Genomic DNA, 27,322 nt, shown 5'->3' with positions numbered 1-27,322 from the left:
TTTCCAAGCAGGAGGAAATGACACAATCTGACATACATACCCTCGTATTACTTTGGCCCAACTCTGCTTCATTTGCAGTAAGTGGTCAAAAGTTTGTATTTCAGTCCAATTCAGCTGTGAATGGAGACTGAGAGCACTATTCTCCTGGATTTAGTCATTACAGTTCTAGCACACTTACCTCTACAAGCCTGCTGGTGTGTTCACGAAATATTGCAGCATATTCTTTTATTTCCTTTTCCCGGCCATTCTTGGCAGCTTCAATGAGAACCAAAAGTGGGACTGTTGTATCCAAAAACGAGTCTGACACATGATCTATAATAGCCTTACGGAGCTGAGAAGAAATAAATAAGTTCAGGGTTTTTTTTTTTTCAGTAAATAGTTCATATTATTTCTTATTTTTACAATCTCAATAATTATAAAATTAATTTTATACAATCTTTGCACAGTCTCTAGAGTCATAATATTTAAGACTGTGTATGGATGTTACCCACAAAGCTAAAACAAGCAAAATATCCAAGAAAAAAATCATTGAGTAATAGCTCTCCTGCTCTCAAAAATTACTATCTTTTTCTTAAATTGTATTTAGCCCAGAGGTCAATTATAAGTGATAGTACTACATTTTTCCCTGGAAGAAATTGCACTATTGTAATGTTTATGCATGTGTACAGACTACATTGTACATCATGTATTTTCATAATTACAAAATTATAAAATGTTTTCTATCTTGTTGGAAGAACTCATGATAAATTTTGATTAGCTAAATTGTAGACTTCATGGTAATTAAACCAAGTTAGATCACTGATTATGCCAGTTGATATCAGATTAATAGAGCAAGGAGAATAATAAATGAGGTTGATGTCCAATTTTCTCCATTTGCATTAATTGTTCTTGCCCTCACACCTTAAATTATTAAGCATAACATTCTGCTACAATTAGTTCTTTTAAATTAGATTATGTGTAAGCTTATAAATGACTATCAGGCAATTACCCTGTTCAGCAGATATTTTCTGAAATTTAAAACTGAGCTGGAAAATTAATGCATTGTATTTATATGATATTGAGTCCTTAAGGATCACAATATACTGAAATGTTTCATTAACAATGTCAATGACTATGAATGGCTCCAAAGTTTTCGGTCAATCGCCTCAATTTAATAAAACAAAGATATGAATAGCTTATCAGATAGAGAATTTACAATTTACCTTCTCTGAAAGATATATTTTAGCATATTTTTAAAAATAGATAGATACTTATTCTAGTTCTAGATTACAGAAGAATTAATAATACATTTTCAGAGATGTAGCTACATGAAAACAAAAGCACTCTCTCTTCCTGTAACAATTATAGGATGACAAATCCATAATAATTCTAGATTCATCTAAGATAGTAGAGCTTCCTCTGAAGAACTGTGAAATTTTATGGCTACCAAAAGTTTCACAAAGGCTGTAGGAAGATCCTCAAGGAAAGATCCTGCTTAGCATGCAGAAAGGCAAATCACTAATGGCAATTTATTAGCATTTACTGAGCACTTACTAGGACAGGGGGTAGAGTGCTGAGTGCTCACAAGGCAAGTGGAAGAACTTGAGTGAATGAACAGTTTGATGTCCATAAAGAGTGGGCCTGGGAAGTCAGGCAAGAGATCGTAAGTGAGGAGTTGAGCTGGAAACTAAAGTTGTATTAGTTTCAGATATACAAGGGAAAAGTAGAAGAAATCTCTCAGAGGGGGAGCTGTTTTCAATGACCTTCCTTCCCTTTTATCCTTTCTTCTTTCATTTAAAACCAGGACAAGTAAAAGGAGGGCTAAGAGGAGAAATGCACTAGAGATGTGATTAAAAGCCAGCATATATATGGGAGGTGATTCAAGGCAAGCAGGTGAATAGAATCATGTAGAGGGAGATGAACAGTGAGATGCCCAAGAATAAAACCTTAGAAAATACTACCATTTATGAGAGTCATGCAGATGGAAGAGTAGGACCTGAAAGACTGAGCTGCTGGTCAAGAAACAGAGACCAAATGATCAACAGCTGAAAGAAAAACTTTCAAATAAACCTCTGCACCAGTGCTCACCAAATGAATTTATTCTACCAAACACAATTTCTATAACTGGGTTTAATGTGTTGAATCCTCTTTTCTGCATATTTGATTTCATTCAACTCAACAAATATTTCTAAGCACCATTCCTTACATTTCTACCAAGAGTAAGGTATTGTTAGAAACATCAAGTTGGAGACATATGGTCCCTTATAATCTAGTGGAGGAGAGTCATTAAATATTGCAATAAAGGAAAACCAGGAGACTGGACAGCAAAGAAATTTCAAGAAGATAAAAGGTTTCAGAGTCTTATTTTAAAGATAAGTTAAATAAAAACAACCAAGACTTTCCTATTGGATTTGACCGCTAAGGTGATTACTGAGCCTAATAACAGCAGTTTTGGCAGAAAAGTGAAAACAGGAAACCTATTGCTGTGGTTTGAAGAGTGAATAGGAGACAAGGAGGAGGAGACAAAATAAACTCCTGTTTCTAGTAGTTTGATAGTGACATGAAGAAATAAGGCTTGGTATTAACTACACTGAGACACAGGTTTAAAGAGGGATGGTTTCTCGTATAAAAGACTTCAATATATGGTCCCATCTACAATTAAACTCAGATTGTCCTCTTACGTTTTAAAAAATACATTTTCATTTATCATGATACAAAAATCAAAGAAATAACTATTTCTAGAGAGAAATAACTATTGTCTTAGATTGTGCCAATTTTTGTAAATACCTGAATAATTTTATCAATCTTCTTACAGCACTAAATATATTTGCATCTCCCCTCAGTGGTGCTACCTTTTGTCTTCCCTTCATTTTAATGACATTTACTCCCTTGTTCTTTTTTATTTCTTCAAGGTTTTCAACTATATTTACCCTGCTATTCAATCTGTCATCCCATACACAAATGTTGAAATGTATTGCAAAGTTGAGGCTTGAGCTAGAGCTGATTTACTATTAATTAAAGAATAAACTCTTTGACTAAGTTATTTTTTTTAAAAATTAAACCAAATTAGGAGCACATTTGTTGCTTTTTTCTAAGGCATATTGCTAAGTACATAATACAATAAATGAGAAAAGGGTACCACAGAGGTATGATATTATGTTCAGTAGGACAAGACAGAAGAACTGGAAAATGTGCTTTCAAGTAAGTTCTATGCCTTGGAAAATGGGCTGAAATTACCTGATATCTTATAATGTCAAATATAATGAGTAAGATGAATATTCTGTAGTCACATAATCATTCAATAAAACAAATGCATTTTGAGCTTTCTAAATTGCCTTTAGAGCAAGGCATCATTCCAGACAACCTGGGGAATGCCAGGATGATAAAGACAGGGTAAGTATTAGGGAGTGAGAGATGCACAGACTTTGATGAGTATCTTAAAAGAAGTGCAAACAAGTAAGAAACATTGAACTTATTGTCATGGTTAAGAAGGCTTCTGTAAGGATGATACATGTATTCCATTTTAAAAGCTGAATAAGATGTTAAAGAGTTGGAAGTGGGAAGCACAGCATTCTAGGAATAGGGACTATCATAAGCAAAGAAAATAGAGGGATCCTCAAGATTTCACAAGTGTCTTGTGTGACTGGAACATGGTAGTAGAGTGAGGATTAAAATCAAATCTCATTAGATACAATGGAGGTAATGAAAAGTATTTTAGGTAAGAAGAACAAAATTCAGACAAAAAGATTAAAAGATGACAGAAGAAAATGGGCAGAAATCGGTGACTTGTGTTAGACATAAGTGATATCTTTAAGAGACAGCACACAGTCAGCAGGCAGGGAGATACCGTCCCCTATGAAAGATCTTAACCCCATGCAAACAACAGCACAGTCAATGCAACCGACTCACAATTTGCCTCCCTTGCTGATTCCTGATCATTTACCAGCACATTCATAGCTATGATTATAGACTATATTAGAGGCCTTTGGTGCTTTCCATCTCATCCACTGGCCCAGTCTCTGATTTCAGCTGTTACTGTGGGGAAGAGTTCCATGTCCTCCAAAGACATCCCACCTTGAGTGCCATCCATGCTTCTTTGTGTTATTGTTTCTCAGGACTTCCTCCAAGTCTCTGTGAGATTCTTAGCTTAAGCACAGCCTGAAAGTTCTGGAGAGTCAACAACACTGAGAGCAATCCACAACCAAGGGGATGGGAACTCTGGGCAAAATTCTCAGGTTTCATGAGCAGACAATTCTCAGAGTCATTCTGTCCCTCCTCAGAAGTCCTTAAGCTCCTGTAGCCTGTAGTAACAACCACCATAGTGCATCCTTTCCTCCCTCCCTGACTGTTCTATTACATTTCATGTTCTCTTACACTTGCTCCTTGGCAGTGCCTCCCAAATAAAAGACCTGAACTAAGGCCCAAGTCTCAGGATCTGCTTTCAGGGAATCTGGTAATAACATAGACACATCTGTTTGGTGTTATTGTTGTTGGGTCATGTAGCAAGTATCAGACTCTGATGTTTTATATACACTACCCATTGATGATCACACTTTGCCACTTCTGTTTTGCACACCCCCAGGTTTAATTCTGTCATCTATAGGATAGGACTATTAATGAACATAGAGACAAGATTTGGAAGACCTTAAATGCTATGCTAAGTAATCTTTTTTTATATGTTCTGACATATTCATATGGGATTTTTTTTCATTTAAATTGTAAAATCATCTATACTCATGTAGAATAACTAACTAGTCCTCCTCTGTATTCTCTATGTCTATATGATTTTTCTGCCCAGTGGAACAATTCCTTTCACTTGGGTGATATACAAAATAACCTTAAGGAAGAATCCAACATGCCAATGTAGAAACAGGACAATCTTAGAAGCCACAGCATGAAAATCTAAAGTTGGTGGGAGGACAATAGGAATTAGAGGTACATATTTTCAATAAATATCTGTCAGGTACAAAACCAAATTGAGGGGCTTTCCATCTTTCCTCACTGCAATTTAATAAAAGGCTTTGAGACATCAATTTTTCTATTTCCCACTGATGTAAGTGGTTTGGGATCTCAAATAAAATAATGTGTCTCTACAGTGGAAACCCCAAAGTGAAAGCTGTATGTGAAGACTGTAAGGAAGCCCTGCCCACCCCATCATCCCCACCAAATAAGGAAATACAAAGAATGAAATTGTGAGTGGAAGAGGAATGGAAAGAAGAGAGTGTTTTAGAAAAGAATCATCCTCAGGGTACTAGAAAAACTTGTATTTGTGTATACCGATGCCATTTTAAGTCAAGTAGCAAACTATGACTTTCAAAACTCAATTAACTAATAGGAACTGAATCACCTAAAAATTAATTCAGCATATACCTACGGTGTCAACTTAATGAGTTGTGTATCTTATAGATACTTAATATTATTTGATGATAAGAATGATGAGGAGGAAGTGTAAGAGCCAACATATTTTTTAAAGCATTTTTATTGTTTTGGTTTTTGTGGAGGAGGTAATTAGATTTATTTATTTATTTATTTATTTTAATAGAAGTACTGGGGATTGAACCCAAGACCTTATGCATGCTAGGCATACACTCTACCACTGAGCTATACCCTCCCCCAAGAGCCAACATATTTTTTTCTAAGTATGACAGTGGTACTACCAACATGGAGAAGAGATGAATATAGCAGTTCAGCAACTCATCAACTAAAGAATCAATCAAGTTTTTGTTTTGCTTGTTGTCACCAGAATACTATTTTATTTGATATAGCTCAAGTCCTTATTTGGGCATTTATGAGATAGACAATTATATCTCAATACATACAAACAAACGTTTTAATCTGCCTTTAAATGTCTGTTTCACTCTATATAATACAGTAGAAATTGAATATATTTGTTTTAATTTTTTAATGAAGTAAAGGAAGTTTAAAAATCTTTCTCCCTTATTAAGAGCTTTATTAGGTATACAGTTCTGAAATAAATGATGGGAAAAAGACTATAAGGAAAAAGAAATTTGAAATTTTTTAAAAATATAAAATAAATAATAAGGAAGGAAACAACTTATGATATAAAATTAGTGCATTAGGCACTGGAAGTTCTGAAGGTGAATAGGGTATTTTCCCTGGCCCCTGGCATAGTGATTATACATTCGGGTTAGGGTTAGATGGACCTGGGCTCAAACTTGGGTGCTCTCAGTGAGCTGGGGGATGTTCAGTATATTGACTCACCTGAGAGATTGAGATAGTAATACTATGGCATTACATCTTTTTTCTGGGTCAAAAAGCAACAATGTAAGAACTACAGTTGGTAGAGAGCTATGGAAAGCATTTACTAAATGAGAGATGTTGTCATAATTATCATTTTAAGGATTTAAAATCACAGTGAAGAAAAATCCATGAAAAAAGAAAAAGACAAGCAGAATATGATTACTGCTATAAAAGAACTACCAATGCTGTAAGTGCTCCAGGAAGAAAACAAGTGATTCCAGCTGGTGAAAAGGGCAAAGCTTTCATGGGAGAAGTAGCATTTGTAATAGTCTTGAGCTTCCTCAGTCAGTTAGGAGTTGGTGGGGAGGAGGGGAGTAAGGGGAACAGGAAAGGCACCAAACTGAACAAGCCATCTATACAAAGATGCATGTGTGTCTGGGTGGGGAGGGAGGTGGTGGGAAATTCAGAGAACAGGTTAACGTACTGGTATGATGAGAAGGAATGGGAAAGACAGTGAAAGGAGAAAGAACATTAAGAATTATGAAGATGAAGTTGGGGCCAAATTACAAAGAATCTGAAATACCATGCCAAGGACTTTTGTCTTTGTTCTCTAGTACAACAGGCAATGAAGTCACAGAGCAAGAAAAGACAAATTGCTTACCTGAAACAAATAAATAATGTCACCTGTAGGACATTCCATCTTGTTGCCCCAAAATATATAATTTGCTTCTTCTCAGCTATGTCTAAGCAATCTATCTCATTCCTCCCAGGTGAAGTCCAAGGATTCTCTGAACCAAAGCTAAAATGTTTCTGGGATGCTGATGGACAAGCCATGGGTAAGCAAGGGGATTAAGATGAATGAGCAGGAAGATGGGCTTTGCTTATTTTTTACTAAAAACAAACACAAACAGGCCTAAAACAAGAAAAAGATATTAAATATTTCAAAGCAAAACATTTTAAGGGTAGGGGCTTTCTCCTTCCTGTGTGAAAGAGTATACAGAAGATTAAAATAAACTTAAAACAAACTGACAAACTTTGGAAGAGTAAGAAGAGGTGGAGATGACTCATGTTGTTGTTTAAACTAGTTTTTCTTATTGCCACAAGCATGAACATCAGGATGAAAAATGAAGCCCTAGGAAAGGCAAGTAAGGATACTGAGAACGAATCATAACAACTACCACAACTCACTTTGAAGACCGTGACTGTTTCCAAAGACAGCTCCAAACAATCCCATCTTCCCATACACACATGCACCTTTCCCGTAAGAGATAGTGTTTTACTTGCTCCTGTTGACCTGGGGTAGGGTTTGTGACTATTCTGATCTATAGAATGTGGAAGAAACACCATCCTAGTGACTATGGAGCTCAGGCATGGTGAAGGCCTGGCAGCCTCCATCTCTCCCTTCTTGGAGTCTTGAATCATTGTGTAGGAAATCCAGGCTCCCTTGCTAGAAAGAAACCATATGAAGGAGCCTTAGCAGATTAGGCACCACAAGGAGAGAGGGAAGAAGAAGCAGCACTGAGCCTTAAACCCAGACACCATTTGAAATACTACTACATGGGAGACCACAAGTGAACATACTACAGAAATGGACCAGCTGACCACTCACCTCGAGCCAATCCATGGAATCATGAAACATAATAAAATGGCTGCTATTGTTTCTGGTAGTTTGTTAAGCAGCAATACTTAACCCCCAAAAAGAAGATGCTGACCTATGAAACCATAGGGAATTTGTGTACCTCTGGAGCACAGCAGTTCTCTATAAGCTAGAAACATCCAATTACTACAAAGAAAAGCTTTAGTAATTTCCTACACTCTTTCTATGTCTCACTGGTGGTGTGAGGTGGAAATACAAGTAGGATTGCAAGATGAAATATAAGACTCCTGGCTAAATTTGAATTTCAGATAAACACAACTAATTTTTACATATAATTACGTCCCATGCAATATTTGTTTGCTGCTAATCTGAAATTCAAATTTAACTGGGCATCCTGTGCTTTGATTTGCTAAATTTGGTAATCCTACACACAAAGGATTGCTTTATCTTAACTTTTTTTTTAAAGAAAAACAATGATTCCAAAAGCTTTGGAGACATAAATGGACATAAGCTCTTTGTACATAACTTTGTTGGAGGCAACCTAGGGGGATAAGATGGGAAGGAAAGACACAGATGTTAACAGCTCACAGTAACAACTTTTCCAAGTCCTAGGAGGAGCAAGTGGGATAGAAGACAGACAAGAAGTCACACAACTAAGAAGGAGACAGCCTGGAGGGTAAGAGTGCCTGGGCTGGGCATCGATTATGACTGATGTAAGTTCAATGCCCCTTCCTCCTTCCTGCCCCACCTCACCACACTATTCTGCTTCCTCATCTACATCACAGGACAAGTTGTGCTAAGTTCCTTCCACCTCTTCCATTCTGTGATTTTAAGTGCTGACAGTAGAAACAGAATTCACATTAAGGCTATAAAGTTGAGAAACAGGAATTTTCCCAGTCTTCAAAATTGTGCTTTTACACAGCTAATATTACCTGGTGGTGGATCCCTATTTATCCCATTTCCAAATCTACTTCGAATTAAAAGACTGCTTGGGCCATTTTACTCAATCTTCCCATTAAACTACAATAATATACTGCATTAAAAGGTTATAGTTGAAAAGTTCTTGCCCCTCTTTGATGAGTTAATGGTGACCAAGTTAAAGTTGTACATGAGAAAGAACCCTGATTATTAAATAGTAGAAAGAAATGGAAAGAAAAGGTCTTTGAAAATAGCTGAATCTTCATATTCTGAAGAAAAAAATAATTAACTTGTGGTATAATACCAAACTCCTAAATTATTTAATGAAATCCTTTCTAATCCTATGTTCCTGGTGGCCTAAGGTTGAAAGTAGCTTTAACTTCATGAGAAACTAATTTTTGAGGCATCTCAAAAAGAATTAGAAGGGGAAATTAGTAGGGTCTCTGTATTACTAGATGTTTGCTCTAAGCATTTGGACAATAAACTCAGTTTTTAATGTAACAGAATCAATTTACCAACATTCCCTAAAAATTTACTATGTATCAGGCACTAATAGGCATTTCATTTAAACCTCACAGCTCTATTATGAATTATTAATTCCATTTTATGGGTTCAAAGGGGCTCAGAAAGATGAAATCTGTTCCCAAAATTGCACAGCTGATGACAGCAGGGCCAGCATTTATTTGAATGTAACTGCCTGATATTAAGTCACACACTCTTTCTTCTATTTTATGTTTGCCACAAAAACGGCTGAGGTATGTAAATGTGGAAAGTGTATGTTTATTGCTCTTGTTTTATATTCTAGATTAAGTTTAAAAGAATAAAAGAAGGTCATTTTGCTTGGTGTTAGTCTCCACGTTTCTCCTCCCTCACCTGTCTGCGAAGGTCTCTTGTCTTCTTGCACATGTTGTCTATCGCAATATTCAGGGTATTACTCCTTTCCTTTTTTCCAGTCTGCAAAGAAGTAAAAAAATGGCATAAGCAATGGTATCAAATTACTCTTTATCACTTAGCAATCTGCTTTCTAAATTTCCTGAAAATAACAGCTTGAAAATTCAAGAATAGGTTTCAAAACTGCTATGATATTGCAAATGATTCATGAGTTCTTTACTTAAGAGTGTAAGTTGAATGGTGATTAAACTTCACATTATTTTCTTCTTTAAGCTTCTGTAATATTTCTGATACAGGGTTGGGTTGCATTCAGTATGGCAGTAGGCAGAGCTTTATCTCCAAAAAAAACTCTGGTCTTCATTCTTAACAAGTCGGCTCTTTAACCGCTAAGCTTGCAATTAGCTTAAAAGCATTAGATGCCCAATTTGTCAACTTCCGTGGGAGTTTCTGAAGTCATTTTCATGGTGCATTGTGTAAGTTATGCAGAGCCATATTGGAGTTTTGCTAAACACTAAATAAAATATGCAGTGCAAATTCATACAATTTGCAAAAGTTGACCACAATTTTAGCTGACAATATTCCAAGAACAAATTGTTTCAAGTAAAAACCGGACGCTGTTTTTGGCTCTTTGAGATAATCTGTGCAACACCTTTTCATTCTTCAAGCAGAATTGTTGCCTCTGTTATATCCTTAACCTAAATCTTCAGGCTATTAAGCACATACAGAGTCACCTTGGTTGGTATTTTGTACATATTACTTTTGTGGGAGACAACTGAATTGAATCTAATCATACTTTTTTCAGCAATATCTTATTTAAAAGAAATTGAAAAAATCATTATGTGATTCACCTCTAGGAACACTGCTACTATTTAAAATAATAAACTGAAAAGAGCTCTTAGGAGGAGACCTTGAAAATCAGGAAGGCAAGTTTAAGCAGCCGATAACTTAGGGAGTTTACAGCATGGACTCTGTGAAGGACACTGTAACAAAATACAGACCACAAGGCAACATGCCATACGCTACTCCCAAGGACTAAACTCACACATAAATCCATACCTTCAAGTGGAAAGACTCCTTTACAAGAAGTTCAAGACGATTTATAATCTATCCTAATCTACATTTTCAATCCTATTTTCTGTCACATCTTCTCAAGTACTGCTCTTTACAGTAAGAATATTTCTATACATTTCTATATCTTTTTCCAAGTTTTTATATATAATGTACCTTTGACTATAGCAAATGTCTCCCAAAATAATTCCCTATTAAAATCCTACCCATTTCTCAATGGTTTCCAGAGTTCCCCCAGCAACTCTGCCCCAAAGTAAACCTGCTCCAATAGCATTTTGGAAATATCCCAAAATATCTGTTTTATTTCTGTGAATACTTATCACCCTTACAATACTTTTAGAATCTTGATGTTGGCAAGGATATCTTAATTTTTTTATTCCTGAAAGTAACTTGTTTAGGATTTATTCAATAGTGTTGATTAGTTTATAAATGAACAACTTGATTCAAAACACAACAGTTTTATTAAGGACTTACTAGATTCTGGAAGAGATTTGACCATCTATTCATCAAGACACAGCTAAAATACTCTGTTAGCTGAGGTTTCTGATACCCACCTAAACTTCAGTTAGATCCAGATTTTCTTGGGAGTAACATTACTGATATGTATAATGGGAAAATCACCATCATTTGAGCCCATTCTGTACAATGCAAGATGTTTGGCATCCAGGGACCCCTGTCTACTAAATTCTACTAACGACTTTCAGGCACTATGATAGCCCAAAACTGGCCCCATTCATTTCCAGATACCTCTTAAGGGGAAACACAGTAGAGGACTAATAAGTCCTTAACTACATTTTCTTTTTGGGAATGAATGTGCAATGTGTGCGTGATGGAGACTGTATCTTGTGAATGAAGTGGGAGAAGAGGAATAGGAAAATAGACGAAATAAAATTCTGAATGTCAGAGCAGTAAAAGCTGTGGTAGAAATGACTCAGGTTGCCACTGATACACAATGGGCTATAAGACAGTTTCCAATTTTACCTAAAGAACCTGTCCCTTATTATCCATTTTCAGTGTTAGCTCTTGGTCATCTCTTTCCACTTCATGAAAGCAGAGACAGTCAAAAGGGGGCAGGAGTAGAACAGACAAAGAGACACTCCCCACCCCTAGCACACACAGTGCATCAGGAAATCACAGGAAAGACTTTTGTTGTCTTGGTCGTAAAAACTCACCAGCTTCTGTGATGTGATTCATCAGAACAACTAAAAGATGTCAACCTTCTCAGAGCTAAGAGCAACTGCATACCAAATTTAATAAAGGATGACAGGAGGTGACAGCATGAAGACATTCAATAAGGACTATAAAGATGATTTCCTAATTTCTACCCAGAGCTTAACCTTAGCTTAAAAGGTCTCTTTGGGTCAAAGACATTCTGTTCTCCAGGTGATAAAAAACAGTCACTATTATTTCAAGTATAAAGTTTTCCCCATCTTCCTTCCTTGTCTCACCCTCCCTCTCCCCCACTTCTCTTCTTTTTCACCTCCAGCTTTTTATTGGGTCCTTGCTCTATTTATCCAGATTTATTAGGCTTCAGTCAAGCCATTTTATGCCTGTTTACTCCTTTTGCATGGCATAAAAATAAATAAAGCAAGGAGAAATAACCCCATCCCACTTAAAAGCCCTCATTCCTTCTGTTTTCAAAGCCTTAACAAATCATGAAGCAACGAGCTAGGACTGAAGGCGAATCGTGGGTGGTGAGGTAAGGAACAGAAAGGGCAGGATATTAAAACATAACCGCAGATAGCAGTCAGAGCCTGCCTACCTCCCAGGTGCTCAGAAGAGAAGATGCTCCTTAAAGGAAGCTTAACAGAAGCCAATATTAGGTCAGTACAGCCCTGCTAATGGAAAAGGTACCACTTACAGTCAAGTGCCGGGGGGAAAAACACTGAAAAAACATGGCACCAATCAGCACTGTATGGGGGAAAGTAATCACATTCCTCATCAGTAAATAAACTGCCAGGAAAGATATATGGAAAAGAACAGTTGTGAGTACAGACTTCATTCAAAGAAATGTCATTAAAATTAGTATTGCCCATTATAAATTCTGTCCCGACATAATCTAGGCTTAGAATCTTAACTGTAAGTCCTTCCATCAGTTCCACCTCACCATTGCTCCCATATCATTACAATTAACAGCACTCTCATGTTTTTGCCTTAAAGCTGCCCACACATTTGGAAAAAGTCTCTTTATAAATAAACTCTCCTTGAATTATCTGAATTTGAATTTTCTCTCTTTTTCCTGTTGGGACCCTGCTAGGGAGAACTTTCTAACAATGTATTGTCCAACCTGGTAACTACCAGTAATACGTGGCTATTTAAATTTAAACATAAACTAATTAAAATTAAATAATGTGAAAAATTCAACTCCTCCGTTTTTTCATTTAAAGTGAGCAACAGTCACATGTGTCTAGTGGCTGCTGTATTGTACAGCACAGATACAGAACACTGATCTCAGAACAATGTATTCAACAGCACTGTTCTAAAACATATCTTTCTTTAATCAAATGTGTAAATGAATTCCTATTTTAACACAAGTAACCTTTTATTTGAGAATAAAATAGTGAGCAAGAAACAAACAAAAATCCCAACCCTCAAGATGTTTAGTAAAGAATCTTGAGGTCTAATTCTGTCCTTTTTTTGTTCTAAAACTCTTCTCTCTATTCCTGCTCTAAAGGAGTTAAGAACAAATTTTTGATCATGGTGTGCAAGGTCCCACATAATCTATTTTCATATTTACACACCAAATATTAACAAGATACCTTAATGGGTCTTTTATTTACTATAAAATACAACCATAACTTTGGGACTTTGCACAGGTAAGCGACACAGATGGACCATTATTTCAAACACAGCAGTCTGGCTGGAGTCTGCACGATGTATTTGAGAAGATTAAGAAAAAAAGACATGCAGAAGAGTTAGATGGTCCCAGCAACGGTCCACCAGAGAGATGAAAAGTGTGAAAACGAATGCAGTGGCAGTACAATGAAGAAAACAGACCTAAGTATTCCAGACGAGTAAACTGGGTAGGATGATGACTGGCAGATGTGGGGAGGTGACGAAGAGAGAACAGTCTCTCACTAGACTCTGCAGATTTTGAGGGAGAGAAACTCCTTACACATAATTTGTCCTTCATAGCATCTAGCCCAGTGCTTTGCACATAGTAGGAACTCAAAAGTTATTTGCTGAATAGAGAAAAGAAAACTGGATCATCTTTGGCAAACCTGGTAACATTTCTAGGCCTTAATTTCTATACCCATATAATGAAGATCTGCCCCAAATTGTTCCTATATTCCTTTCTAACCTGAAAATTCTACGAAAAGGCCATGCTCTCTTAAAAAAGAATTATAGAATAATATATTACTTTTATTGTACAATTTTCTGCATAAACAGCTGTTAAAAATGTGTTGGAGATATGCATACATAATACAAATCTACAATGGTAAAATAAATAAAGACATTTGAACTGGAAGGGCCATGATGCTGACCTCACAAAAACTATATAGTCTCAAATACTAAGGGATGAGGTTTAAAACAAATAAAAATTGATCTAATTCATAATCAAAAGAAAATATTATCAGTGGAAAGAGGAACTCTGTATGGAATTTAAAAAGCAACAAAATGCTTTTATTATTGTTTTGCTATGTTTTCTTTTGTTTTTGTTTTTAAATGTGTGCCATTTTATTCAACCTTTTAAAATGACACATCTCCCTTTAAATGGGAAATCTTTATTTCATGATAAAGATGAATTATGATGCCCTTAAATTAGTTCCTCTCTGCAGAAATAGCTTTAAAAATATTTTATGCTTAACACACAGCAGAGGCACAGATTCTAGCCCACATTTTTCAGGCATGGAAAACATACAAATGGCATTGGAAGAAAAAAAAAAGAATTCTCTTCTAAAATGCCACTATCCTGAATGGCATATCAGGAAAACATCCCAGCAGGGTATCAAAAAAAAAATCTTTCTAAAGCAGGGTTTGTGTTATAAAAATGAAATTAAAACAAACAAAAATTAACTCTGAGACTTGAAAGGAGGTTTTTAAAAATAATTTTGAAAGAACAGAACAACTTCGCTATCAAGGGAAATAGGTTAAAGATTGCAAGTATCTTGACCTTTCGTGTTTGGGAAAGCAGGATGCCGCCCCAGGTAAGCTGTCTGCTGGGTGGAACTGGGAATCAGTGAGGGGGAACCAACTTTGTCAAATAACTGCCACAACTAAGTATTTCACACGCATCTTCTCCAATGCCATTCACAATAACTCTTCACACATTTACATGTGAAGACACAGAAGTTCAGTAAGTTGAAATACTTTCCCCAGGAGGAAACCCAGTAAGTGGTAGGGTCATATTGACTTGAGTCTAATCTCATGCTTTCCCCAATACTGAATGGGCTGTAACTTAAACCCCAATCAATATTTTATATAAATTGGTATCTTAAAATAATGATCAGAGTAGCACACAAGTTTGTGGAGTCAGTTAAAATTGTTTGAATCTATGCTCCATCACTTGATAGATATGTGTCCTTGGACAAGTTAATTAATCCCTCAAAGTTTTAGTTTCCTTACGTCTAAAGTGGAGCTGATATAGCAAATTATAACACAGGTTTATTGTAAGGAATAAAATGATGAAGGATATATAAGTTCTGGCAAATAGTGAGGGCTCAAGACAAGTTAGCAGTTATTACCATACTTATCAATAGTGTCACCATTTTCACTAACTCTTGCATTTCCTGAACTACACCAGCTGACAGATTTCCCTATGCTTTTCCAAACACTAAACCTTTATCTTGGAATGTCCTAATCAATTCCCATTCCACAGGAAAATTCTTAATCCATAGCTCAAAATTCAGTTCAAGCACCTCATCCTCAACATCTTCTTTTCTGATTCTCCTCAATCTCAGCCCCACAATAAAAAAATGAGACATAAAAATTAAAACCCCTTTCATTTGTATTTCCACTAATTTCTCCACATAGTTCAAGTACAGTATCTGTGAACTTTTTTCATCTTTTATTTACACTCTGACTCATCTTTTAAATTGTCAGGTCTGTAATCTTAGTATCTAATTCAGAGTTTGGAATTCAGCTAATGTCTGTGGGTGAAATAAGTAAATAGAAGAATGGTTAACCACACTTTTATTAATCGTAAGTAATATTCAAACAGTTTTATTAATAAAAATTGTTTATCTTTTTAACAAAAGTAACTAACAATCATCGTGCTAGCTGTCAGATATTCTATTCAAAGTTTTTAATGCAAAGACTGTTATCATTCCCTATAAGAAGGTACAACATAAACTTGGTATGAGGATGAAACTACCATGTAGATCAGAAAGGGAAAGTTCTGAAATAAGCCATCTGGTTGACCTTAACTAAGCTGAAATACCTCTCCTGTCCTTATTCTCTGCATCTGTAAAAGGAGGCCATTGCACTCAGTGTCCTTCAGAGTTCCTCCCAGCTCTAAGAATGGGAGGTACCAGAGTTCTCTGCTGACATATAGTCTAGTAAGTGTCTAGTCAAGCACTGAGAACACAACACTGCAGCCTGTCGCATGTGTTCTCAGGGCAGAGATGCTTATGCCAGATCCCATGATTTCAACTGATACGAATCAAGCATGAAAGAAATATTCCTGGGTTTGCACTGCAGTAATGTTCAAATCATTTTACTGGTGATGTTATTCACCTCCTTGGAATCTCAGAGATGGATATAAACCACAACCTTCTCTTTTAAAGATGTTGCCATGGAAAATCAGTCATATATACGTGCAAGTGCAGATGCAAGCAAAGATCCACCCCCCTAACCAACAGGTAACTCTGAAAGCAACTGGAAGAGTCAGGAGCAACCTGATACTTTATTTCCAAAAATCTCTGGTCTTTTCAGGATTCTCACTTCAAGGTGTTTTGTGATAATTTGTCTCAATCCCTGCCTCCCATTTTTCTTCTCTTGTTGTTGGAGTTTCTTGCCCTCCATTCAAGCCCAGCAAACTCTGGAACCGACACTGTTTTTAATAAGAAGAAATTGAAAAGATGGAGCTTATTAATTTCAGTGATTCAGCATTAAACTAAATTTGCTGTGACCCCTGCTCTAATGGGTTTCAAATCTTGCCAGCTCCTAGGTCAATGACTATTCCTGTAAATCATGCTATGATTACCATTAAATGAAAGGAACGTGTTCAAAATTGAAGGTTTCACTTAGTTTCAGATCAGAATTCAAAGACACTGTGTACATTAATGATTCCAAAATGTGTGTCTCAGGCTCATGCAGTGAAAGTACAAAAATAGAGATAATCAAGCTATTTAACCATAAGAACTGTCTAATCTGAAAGTATTTCCATTTTTTATGTTAAAGCTTTTATCATTTCTTTTATAAAATGATGGCTGTATTTAAAGGTAACATAATATTTCTATTTGACATAGCAAAACAACAGAAAACCTTCCATTAGTTTCACAGGGTGTGGGTGTGTGTGTGTGTGTGTGTGTGTTTTGTTTTTCTTTCTAATTGTATAAACTAATAGATAGCTCTGGAGATTACTGGTTTAAAACAATGAAGTAAGAAACCTGCCTCATCTCACAGTCAAAATTTGCTTAACCAGTCAGTTGTGGTATTGGCATACAAACAGATTAAAATAATTTCTGTGTTTTGAAACTGGACTTGTTTTCTAGGCTTGTTCAGAACATTTTATATCAACTGCATTGTCTTTAAAATAGCATTTGTGTTCAACTGCTTTTAAAAGTTAGTGTGATAGTGGAATCAGATAGATATTCTTCAAATCTTAGTTCTAAGACTAAACAAGGTGACTGCATACCAGTTATATAAGCTAAGTTTCAATCTCCTCATCTATAGCATGATGATGACAATATTTGCTTTAGGGGTTGCTGTGAGAATTAAATGAAATAACGTTCATACAGCATGTAGGGCAGGAACTGTCTTATAAATGGCATTCACTAAATTATATTTATTATTAGCAATAAAAATAATTGTTAGATCACTGAGGGTAGAGTACATAAACTATCTTTCCACTACTATATTTTCAGTGCTTGGCTCTAATAGATGCTCAATACTTATTGATGTGAATGAATTAAAAAAAAAAGATTGAACTGGTGAATGAACATATGAAATAGAGATATCTAGAGGAAGATTTGCATATTTTCATTGAAAAGATTCTAGACATCTTGTTACAGAAGACACTGAGCCTGTGAAAACAGTATAATCTTCAGGACAGTCAAGGTGGACAAAATATAGATATCTAGGCCAAAGTTTACAAATCCTCTAATTTCAGTTAATGGTTAAATTGTGTTTTATGTCTTTACTGACACTTCAATTTCCAAAATCCCTTTATTGAGTCACTGTCAGAAGTTGTTAGCATATTTAAGGAGATCTGGCTCATTCTAGAAATCCTTTGGATTTTGTGATATCTGGCCCAACAGCTAGCTTTAGGATAGTGCCTATCTGTGAAGAAAAAAGCTGTGATGTTAATATAAGAGCGGCTGCAAAAAAGTAAAAGAAGACAAAATTTTATGTTATCAATTACACCTTGAATTCCTTAGAGACTTTTGTTTTTAATCGTATTTAAAACCACTATCAGAGGCTAATAAGCAATGATATGACATAGTACACACATGGACCAAATAAATCATTGTCCATCTTTTAAATAGAACCACTGTTCTCCAGCAATTTTTCTGTCTCTACAATGCTTTGGGAGGTAGAGCATTAGCACAACATTGATCTCATTAAAATTTTATCATCTGTCATTCCTCTAGTTTCTTAAATCTAATTCCTACTCCTTTTGTTTCCTAAGCCAGGCTTTCATAGTTTAATTATACTCAATATGTCAAATTTCAGCCAACAGGGAGCTTTACAGAATTTTAGTTAGTCTAGTAAAGTTTTCCCATGACCCATACATATGAAATCTAGACCAGATAGATTTCTATCATTTTGATTATTGTTTTCACTTTCACCATCAGTTATAATCTGTGTTTTGCAAATATGTTTATTCTGACACTATAAAATATAAATACTATGGATTTATTTTTTACTGATTAAAATAAATACTTTCTATCACTATTCAAGTAACACTTTCAAGGTTCATAACTCAAAGAGTTTCTGATTCTGCAGCATGGAGGAAAGTTAAAGATAGGTTCCACTTTGAAGAAACTTGGCAAATAAATTGTTTTTTCTTCAAAATTATTTAGCAGGTAATAATTTTCTTTACAATTAAAATTTCCTTACGAATAAAAGAAAATAAGCAAGGGCTCTTTTATATCAAGTCCACTTAGCATACTAAAAATATTATTTGTTATAAAACTTGATTTATGCATACCTCTTTAACAGAAAAAAAATCTCACAAGCAATATCGAATTTATGTGCAATCAGAATAAATACTGATCTATATAGTGTAGTTTGAAAGGCACCAAAGGCTTCTTCTTGAAAATATTCTCTCCTTCCTGTGCCCCTACTCCCAGACCCTACCCAATGCATGAAGTTTTCCATTCCTCTCTATTACATTTGAATGTTTACCTTTCACTAAAGCACCAAGATACACATAGGGCATTTCACAATGATGTGCCAAGCCAAGATAATGATTTTCAAAAGAAATAATTAACCTTAATATCTAATGAAGGTATAAAGATTGAAATGTGTGGAGGCTTGGGAAGATCTTTTGGAGAAGATTTATATGGACAAAGCTAACCTCAGATTCCCATCCTTCCCCTACATGGTCACTCACACTGTCTAAATGGGACCATTTAGAAGGCATGATATGAGTCCCTGGAAGCTGAGATTCAGTGGGCAGATATAAACTCTTTCCCAAGAAATCTACCTGCTGAGAGGAGGCTGGCTAGTTGCTGTGAACAGACAGAAGAGGTGACTGAATTCTAATGTGTGAACATTTTCTGTGGTCCAGGAGCCGGTCTGAGATCATCCTGGCTTTTTTTTTTTTTTCAAGATCCTTGCATCCATCAGTAAATAAAGCTAAACTGAGAAGGATTATAGAAACTGCTGGATTTGAGAATAAGCAGTCATCTGCAGAAGCACCACTCACATCAAGTGAATTGCAGGTGAAATGGGGACCTTTCATGAACCCTTGAAATCACTGGTGCCAGATTTTTTTCCATTTGCCCCTCCAGATCCACGCACTGCCCTTTTTCATTATACTCTCTCCACCCACAGCCCAGATTTTAAAAAGATGCTCCCTTGTTCCTGCTTTCAGGTGGGTTTGGCCAATGGAAGGCACAGGAAGGTAGAAGGAGAGGAATGTTGGGGTATGTATTTTCTGGTTATTATTCTGAGGGGTTGCTAGAAGTTAACTCCTCTCCTGAAGACACAGCTCCCGTCAGGCAGCCTTCCTCATGCAGAAGGTGGGGAAGACTCATTCACAGCCCTACCTGTTGTATGGGTTTTTCTCTCTTTTTCTCTCTGCCTTGTCACTCCCTCCACAGCAGAAGGAAAACTCTCAGGGAAGTGCCGAATGGTCCTTAATTTAGGGAAGAAGGAATAGGAAGCCCCTTTATGACCAAGCGCAGTCCCTTGTCTAGTTTTGTTAGTTCTAGTTCCACTGGAAGGGAGGAGGGGCAAGTGACCAGCCACAGCAAAGGCACGAGAGTAGGTAGGCACTGGTGGAAAAAGATATTCTCATTCCCAGTCTAATCAGCAAGATTTAAAATGAAATCTCGCTTGGCCTATGGCACATGTAAGAGATGCATGAGCTACTTCAAAAGTGCAGATTTAGTAAGTGATTCTTCTGCAACCGATCAACGCACAGAGATTTCTAAGGTCCTTGAATAAGCTTTAATTAATGCTATCAAACAGAGCCTAGAAAACATTCACACACCTGAGCAGCAAAACTAAATACTGTAAATTGAAAAGGAAAACTATAAAATATCCATTTGAAATGTGCTTATGAATCTGAAGCAGTTACTATTAACAGATGCTATTTTACCATCTCTTTACCATCTCTTCAGGAGATTCATGCATCACTCCTCACCTCCAGTTTGCAAGGAAAACTAGGTAACACCTCTGCTTCATTATTATTTACCCCTGAACAAAACTCAGTAAATTTAACTTCGTAAGTGATATCATCTACTTTTGTTTCGAGAGATCCAGCATCTTAAATGTCAGGTTTCTATTTGTTTAATGACCATTGCTCTCTTTCCCAAGGGTCAACTTTCCCCCAGACTGAGACTGTGTAAACTGGCCTACCTAGCAGAAGAGACGGACATCTGGGGAGTCATAAACCAAGCCTCTCTTAGCTGGGGTGATTTGGACGCAGTGCTATAGATCAGTTCCAGACGTCAGGGAAGACTGATAAAGCAGTGCAAAGCTCTCGATGAAGCACTGCTGAATTGCAGGAGATTGCTGTAATGATAATCGCCAGAATGAACCATCAATTCTGGACTCAGAATTAGGAATGGCCTGTAAACAGCAAATAATGGGTGTCTAAATTGAAAATGAAACTATCTGTTGCCTGTAATATTTCTTGCAGTGTGGCTCAGGGAGCCAGTAATGTTAGAGATGGGTGTGATCCTTTTCTGTCTCTGCTGTTAGAAAGCTGAGAATATTAACTCCTCCTTCCATCAACCTCAGGAAACAGGACTCAATGAACTAGCTAGAAATCATGGGGCATAAAACACAGATTTAACATTAAGCAGCAAGAACATTACAGGTTAACAAAAATCCAGAGCAGCACAAGTATAGCATTAAAGAACCACCCTAGCAAGCGCTAAAGGAAAGAGCTCAAATACTTCACCTGGGTCACTCTTTCACAATCACCTATACATAAAAAAATAAATAAAACTTGACTTGCTTGCTCCTGATCGTAAGGAGATGTCAATTTAGTGTGAATCTTGATTACGTAACTATTTTAAAGACACGGAAGCTTGTTGATGGAGGATAATTGCAAATACATACTGTTGAAACTGGGCTATGACTTAAAGGATTTTTTTTGGCACTTTATTAAATAGGTAAGAATTATGTATAATAAGCACATTTTTAGTTCAGTGGGATAATTTATAAAGAACAAGTGTGTTACTTGTTACAAGTATGTGAAAAATGTCTTCTACAATTTTATAAATAAAACATCATTTTTGCTCTATTAAATGCTTTGTTCTTATGAAAACAAACTAAAGACAAGATTTATAGATTGGTGGCAACTAAATTCATGAAAATTTACTATTTCACCTGCTAAATCAATAAAAGCATACAGTCCATTTAACCAAGACATTAATTTTTATAATGACTTGTGGAAGAACAAAAGTTCGTGTGGGTTCTTGGTACTATAGTGAAGTGGAATAATTTCTATATTGATACAGGCTAATATTGCACATGAGGCAGTTAACATTAACGTGGGAGTAAGGGTAGGGGCAATGCTATTCAAAATATTTGACAAATAGGATGCTTGTGCACAAGCACTTCAGCATGGGCAGGGGCGCCTGGGGGATAGGAGCATCAGGGTGGGAGCTTCTGCTTACTGGTATGAAAATATGCTGCATGTTAGCCTGGCAGCACTTGCTGCTGGAAAGATGAAAGAGAAAAGATAAGAAAATTGATACCAGCAATGGCAAAGCATACCTGGTGACACTTTATAAGTATTGTGTCTCAATTAGGGGATGTCTCTACCGCCAGCTCCATCAGCCTACAAGCCAGAAGTACTCGAGTTAAAGAGAAGTAGAGCTAATAGGCAAAACCATGATTTCTGAATTAACAAGTAAAGCCATGGCCAATATTTTGCAGAATATACGGAAGAGATGCAAAGGCTAAATAATACCAATAATATAACAACAATAATGTCAGATGTTAATAGTTTACTTATAACGTACCAAGCACTGGATCTACAGACATTTTACTGAATCCTCTCAAAGACCCTATGAAATAATTAACCATGTGCTTTTGGCATAAGGAAACTGAGGTTCAGAGGAACAAACTGTTCCTTGTGAACACAGAGCTACTATATGACAGCCAGGCTTAGGACATACATATGTCTGACTCCTGAGGTTTTAATTGCTATATTACTTTTCTCCCATATCACTGAAAGTTTGGTTCTAAAAATGTACCTAAAGTTATTAAATTAGCAAAGAACCCGTATAGAAAAGAGCAGTATCCCAGCAAAGAATCTGTTTGACAAGAGCAGTGAGAGACACAATAGAGAACTATCAGGCAAGGGAAGAAAAATACAATCTCAAACAGAATGTAAGTTAATTTCTCTGCATCCTTGGTACCAGAGGAACGTGAGTTGAATTTCAAAGACCCACTGGAGAGTTTACATGTTTTGTGGTATATCATAATTAAAGTACAATAAAACACGTATTATTCTCACCTAAATTTATAAGATTGGTCATCCTAATCAAATAATTTTATTGTCTTAATAAAATTTGAACCAAAGAATGACTTCAAGTCCCAAACTCCTGACCTTTCCACCCACAACGTGGCTCTCTTCACCACCAGCCAGGAAGGGCCACACACTGAAAATGCAGATACCACCCCAGATTCTCCTTCACCCACCAATAGCTCATCAAGGCGTTTTATTTAAGCTGCTAGAATCCACTCACTTTTATCCTAACCCCACCACTGCCTTAATCCTTTACTGTCTGTACTACTTGTTACCATTCTCTAACTGGTCTAACTAGAACTTTTCATCCTCCCAGCCTCCTAGTTAATGCATTCTCCAACCAAGTGAGTGTGATTTTAAAATAAAGAATTAGATACTCCCTTCATGTCACATCTCCTGCTTTAAAACCTTTAAAGGATTTCAAACAGAGACCCAAAACCTAAAGCTCCTAAAGTCTTATATCCTAAGGCCATGATTTGGCCTCTGCCTAACCATTTCTCCAGCTCTGTCTCAGGCTACCTCTTTACTATTTACGTTCCAATCATGACAGTTTTCCAGATTCTTAAACACGTCATTTCCTCTTTCCCCACAGGGCTCTATTCCTGCTATTTTCTCAACTTGTAATTCTCTTCCCACGCCCACCCCTTGTCATCTCAACCTGAGTATTTCCTACTCACCCTTGAGATTTCAGTTCCAATGCCAAGAAGGCTTCCCAGACTCCCAGCACTTACAGATTCTTATTACAGCTTGTAATTATAAATTCATTTTTGTCATTAATTCATTAATGTGTATCTCCCTCAATAAATAGACAGGAAATACTAGGAGGGCAAAGGACAGTCACATTTGTTCACCATTCTCCCCAGCATTTATATGCTTGACACTTCTGATTTGCAATAATTATTACTGAATAAACTAATGAATTAATTATTCACATTTATAAGGATACTGGGTAGTATTACAAGAATATTGGGGCTGAATGGACCCTATAACAATTAAGATTTTCTTGCCTGAGTGAGCAGTACTCTGTAAAAAATACTATCTTACAAATGTTTATTTCTATGTGGGTGGGCTGCATTTTACATTCATCCTCTATATAATCTGGTACATGATTAACCTGTAAAACTACAAAATATATATGACTCCACTGGGAAGATGGCACACCATATGAAAGACTAACAATACTTCTACAGGATTATTTTGTAAAATAGCTTTAAAAGATTGGTAATATTACAATTACAAATTATAAATAATGACACATTTATCTTGAATTTATTTCAACAGTTGCCTGTGTAGCTTTATTAATTAATAAATTTATTTTTATTTATGTATAGTTGATTTACAATACTGTAAAACGTTTAGTTTTTTAAGGAATCTCCATGCCGTTTTCCACAGTGGTTGCACCAATTTACATTCCCACCAACACTATAGGAGGGTTGCCTTTTCTCCACACACTCTCCAGCATTTATCATTCATGGACTTTCGAATGATGGCCATTCTGACTAGTGTGAGGTGATACCTCCTTGTAGTTTTCGCTTGCATTTTTCTGATAATTAGTGATATTGAGCATTTTTTTCATGTGCCTATTGGCCATTTGTATGTCTTCACTGGAGAAATGCTTGTTTAGGTAGGTCTTCTGCCCATTTTTGGATAGGGTTTTTTTTATTATTATTATTAAGTTGCATGAGCTGTTTATATATTCTGGAAATTAAGCCCTTGTCAGTCTCATCTTTTGCAAATATTATCTCCCATTCCATAGGTTGTCTTTTCATTTTGCTTATGGATTTCCTTGTTGCATAAAAGCTTATGTTTAATTAGGTCCCATTTGTTTATGTTTGCTTTTATTTCTATTGCCTGGGTAGATTGCCCTAGGAGAACATTGCTAAGATTTATATCAGAGAATGTTTTGCATATGTTTTCTTCTAGGTGGTTTATGATATCCTGTTTTATGTTTAAGTCTTTAAGCAATTTTGAGTTTATTTTTGTGTATGGTGCGAGGGAGTGTTTTAACTTCACTGACTTACGAGCAACTGCTCAGCTTTCTCAGCACCATTTGCTGAAGAGGCTGTCTTTTCTCCATTGTATATTCTTGCCTCCTTTGTCATATATTAATAGACCACAGGTGTACCAGTTTATTTCTGGGCTCTCTATTCTGTTCCATTGATCCATATGTCTGTTTTTGTGCCAATACCACTTTGTTTTGATTTCTGTAGCTCTGTAGTATTGTCTGAAGCCTGGGAGGGTTATGATTCCAGCTTTGTTCTTTTTCCTCAGGATTACTTTGGCAATTATGGGTCTTTCATGATTCCATATAAATTTAAGGATTATGTATTCTAGTTCTGTGAAAAATGTCCTGGGTAATTTGATAGGGATAGCATTAAATCTGTAGATTGCTTTGGGTAGTCTGTCCCTTTTGGGGGTATAGGGGAGGCAATTAGGTTTATTTTTATTTATTCGTTTAATGGAGGTGCTGGGGATCAAACCCAGGACTTCATGCATGCTGGGCATGCTCTCTATCACTGAGCTATATCCTCCCCCACCTAGTATGCCCATTTTTAATGAAATTAATTCTTCCAATCCAAGGGCATGGGATATCTTTCCATTTCTTTGAATCATTTTCACTATCCCTTATCAAGGTTTTTTTGTTCTTGGCACATAAGGCTTTCACCTCCTTGGGCAGTTTTATTCCTAAGAATTTTATTTTTTCATAGGATTTTAAAAGGGGTTTTTTTTTTTTTTTACTTTCTCTTTCAGATATTTCATTGTTACTGTGAAGAAATGCAACAGATTTCTGTATGTTAATCTTGTATCATGCTACCTTGCTAATGAAATGAGTTCTAGAAGTTTTTGTGTAGAGTCTTAAGGATTTTCTCTATATAACATCATGTCATCTGCATACAGGGACAATTTTACATCTTCCCTTTTAATTTGGACAAATTTTATTTCTTTTTACTGTCTGATTGCTGTGGCTAGGACTTCCAATACTATGTTGAATAGAAGTGGTGAGAGTGGGCCTTGTCTTGTTCCAGAGTTTAACAGAAAGGCTTTCAACTTTTCATCATTGAGCATGATGTTTTCTGTGGGTTTGTCATAAATAGCTTTTACTATGTTGAGATATGTTCCCCTATTCCCACTTTGGTAAGAGTTTTTATTGTGAATGGATGTTATAATTCATCAAATGCTTTTCCTGTGTCTATTGAAATAATCATGTGTTTTTTGTCTTTTATTGATGTAGTGTATCACACTGATTGATTTGCATATGTTGAACCATCCTTGTGACCCTGGGATGAATCCTACTTGATTGTAGTGTATGATCTTTTTTATGTGTTGCTGGATTTGCTTTGCTAATATTTTGTTGAGAATTGTTGTACCTATATTCATAAAAGATTTTAGCCTGTAATTTTCTTTTTGTAGTGTCTTCGCCTGGTTTTGGTATCAGGGTGCTGGTGGTTTCATGGAATAACTTTGGGAGTGTTCCCTCCTCTTAAATCTTTTGGAAGAGTTTGAGGAGAATCAGTATAAGTTCTTCTTTATATATTTAATAGAATTCCCCAGTAACTTGCTAGTAAGTCCCCCAGGCTCTGAGCTTGCAAAGGCACTTATATATAATTTCTCCAAGCTAATGGTTAACTTTTATCCTAAATTTTCCTATGTTTTGGGGGGAAGTTTTTCTTATAATAGAAAATAATGTAAATACATACATACATATATAAATAGTAAGTGAATCACTTTTCTGTACAATTGAAACTAACACCAACACTGCAAATCAACTATATTTTAATTTAAAAAAAGAACTGGAAAAAAAATTACCTAATTGTCAGGTATCTGTTATATACCAGAAACTGTGCTATTCTCTGTATATTTATCTTATTTACTGTAATAGCCACTCTGAGGTGGAACATGACTGTTTACATTTTAAAGACGAGGAAACAGAATCAAACACATTAAAAAATTTATGAGTGGTAGAGTCCATATTCTTTATACTATATACTACATGTTTTAAAAGTTTATCAGTATTTTTAACATTTTTATTGTAACATCCCTTGAACTAGAGCTATTATTTACATGCCTATCAAATAGGCTCATGACATCAGGCTCTGCTCTGTTGATGTGTCAGTACAATAATATTTTTGCAACTACATAAAGAGCACTTCTATTTATTCCCTGTATTGGGATCACATTCCTGAACTTTCTCCCTTCTGGAGTTATATCAGGCTTGGTTCTCACATGAGACATTAATCATAAATACAGTAATACACAAGTAAATTTGGAATTTTGAGTCACAAAGATCAAAGTGTCCCACTCACCTTCTGTTGAGGCAATTATTTAATTGCAGGCTACTACATTATAATACT

The 27,322-nt window shown here is 36.0% G+C and overlaps 1 protein-coding gene across 4 annotated transcripts in view; it reads right to left on the bottom strand.

Annotated features, from left to right (window-relative positions):
• Nucleotides 1-27,322, bottom strand: part of CTNNA3 (catenin alpha 3) — a 1,353,918-nt gene that overhangs the window by 638,329 nt on the left and 688,267 nt on the right. For all 4 annotated transcript variants that reach the window (XM_031682182.2, XM_072971428.1, XM_072971429.1 and 1 more), the window contains 2 exons: nt 9,569-9,649; nt 179-331 (listed from right to left, as the gene is read on the bottom strand). In XM_031682182.2, the coding sequence (XP_031538042.1) occupies nt 179-331; nt 9,569-9,649 (234 nt within the window). The remainder of the gene's footprint in view (nt 1-178; nt 332-9,568; nt 9,650-27,322) is intronic.

Source organism: Vicugna pacos, chromosome 11 (genome assembly GCF_048564905.1).
Source record: "Vicugna pacos chromosome 11, VicPac4, whole genome shotgun sequence".
Classification (NCBI taxonomy): Eukaryota; Metazoa; Chordata; class Mammalia; order Artiodactyla; family Camelidae; genus Vicugna; species Vicugna pacos.
This window is presented reverse-complemented; position numbering and strand designations above follow the sequence as displayed.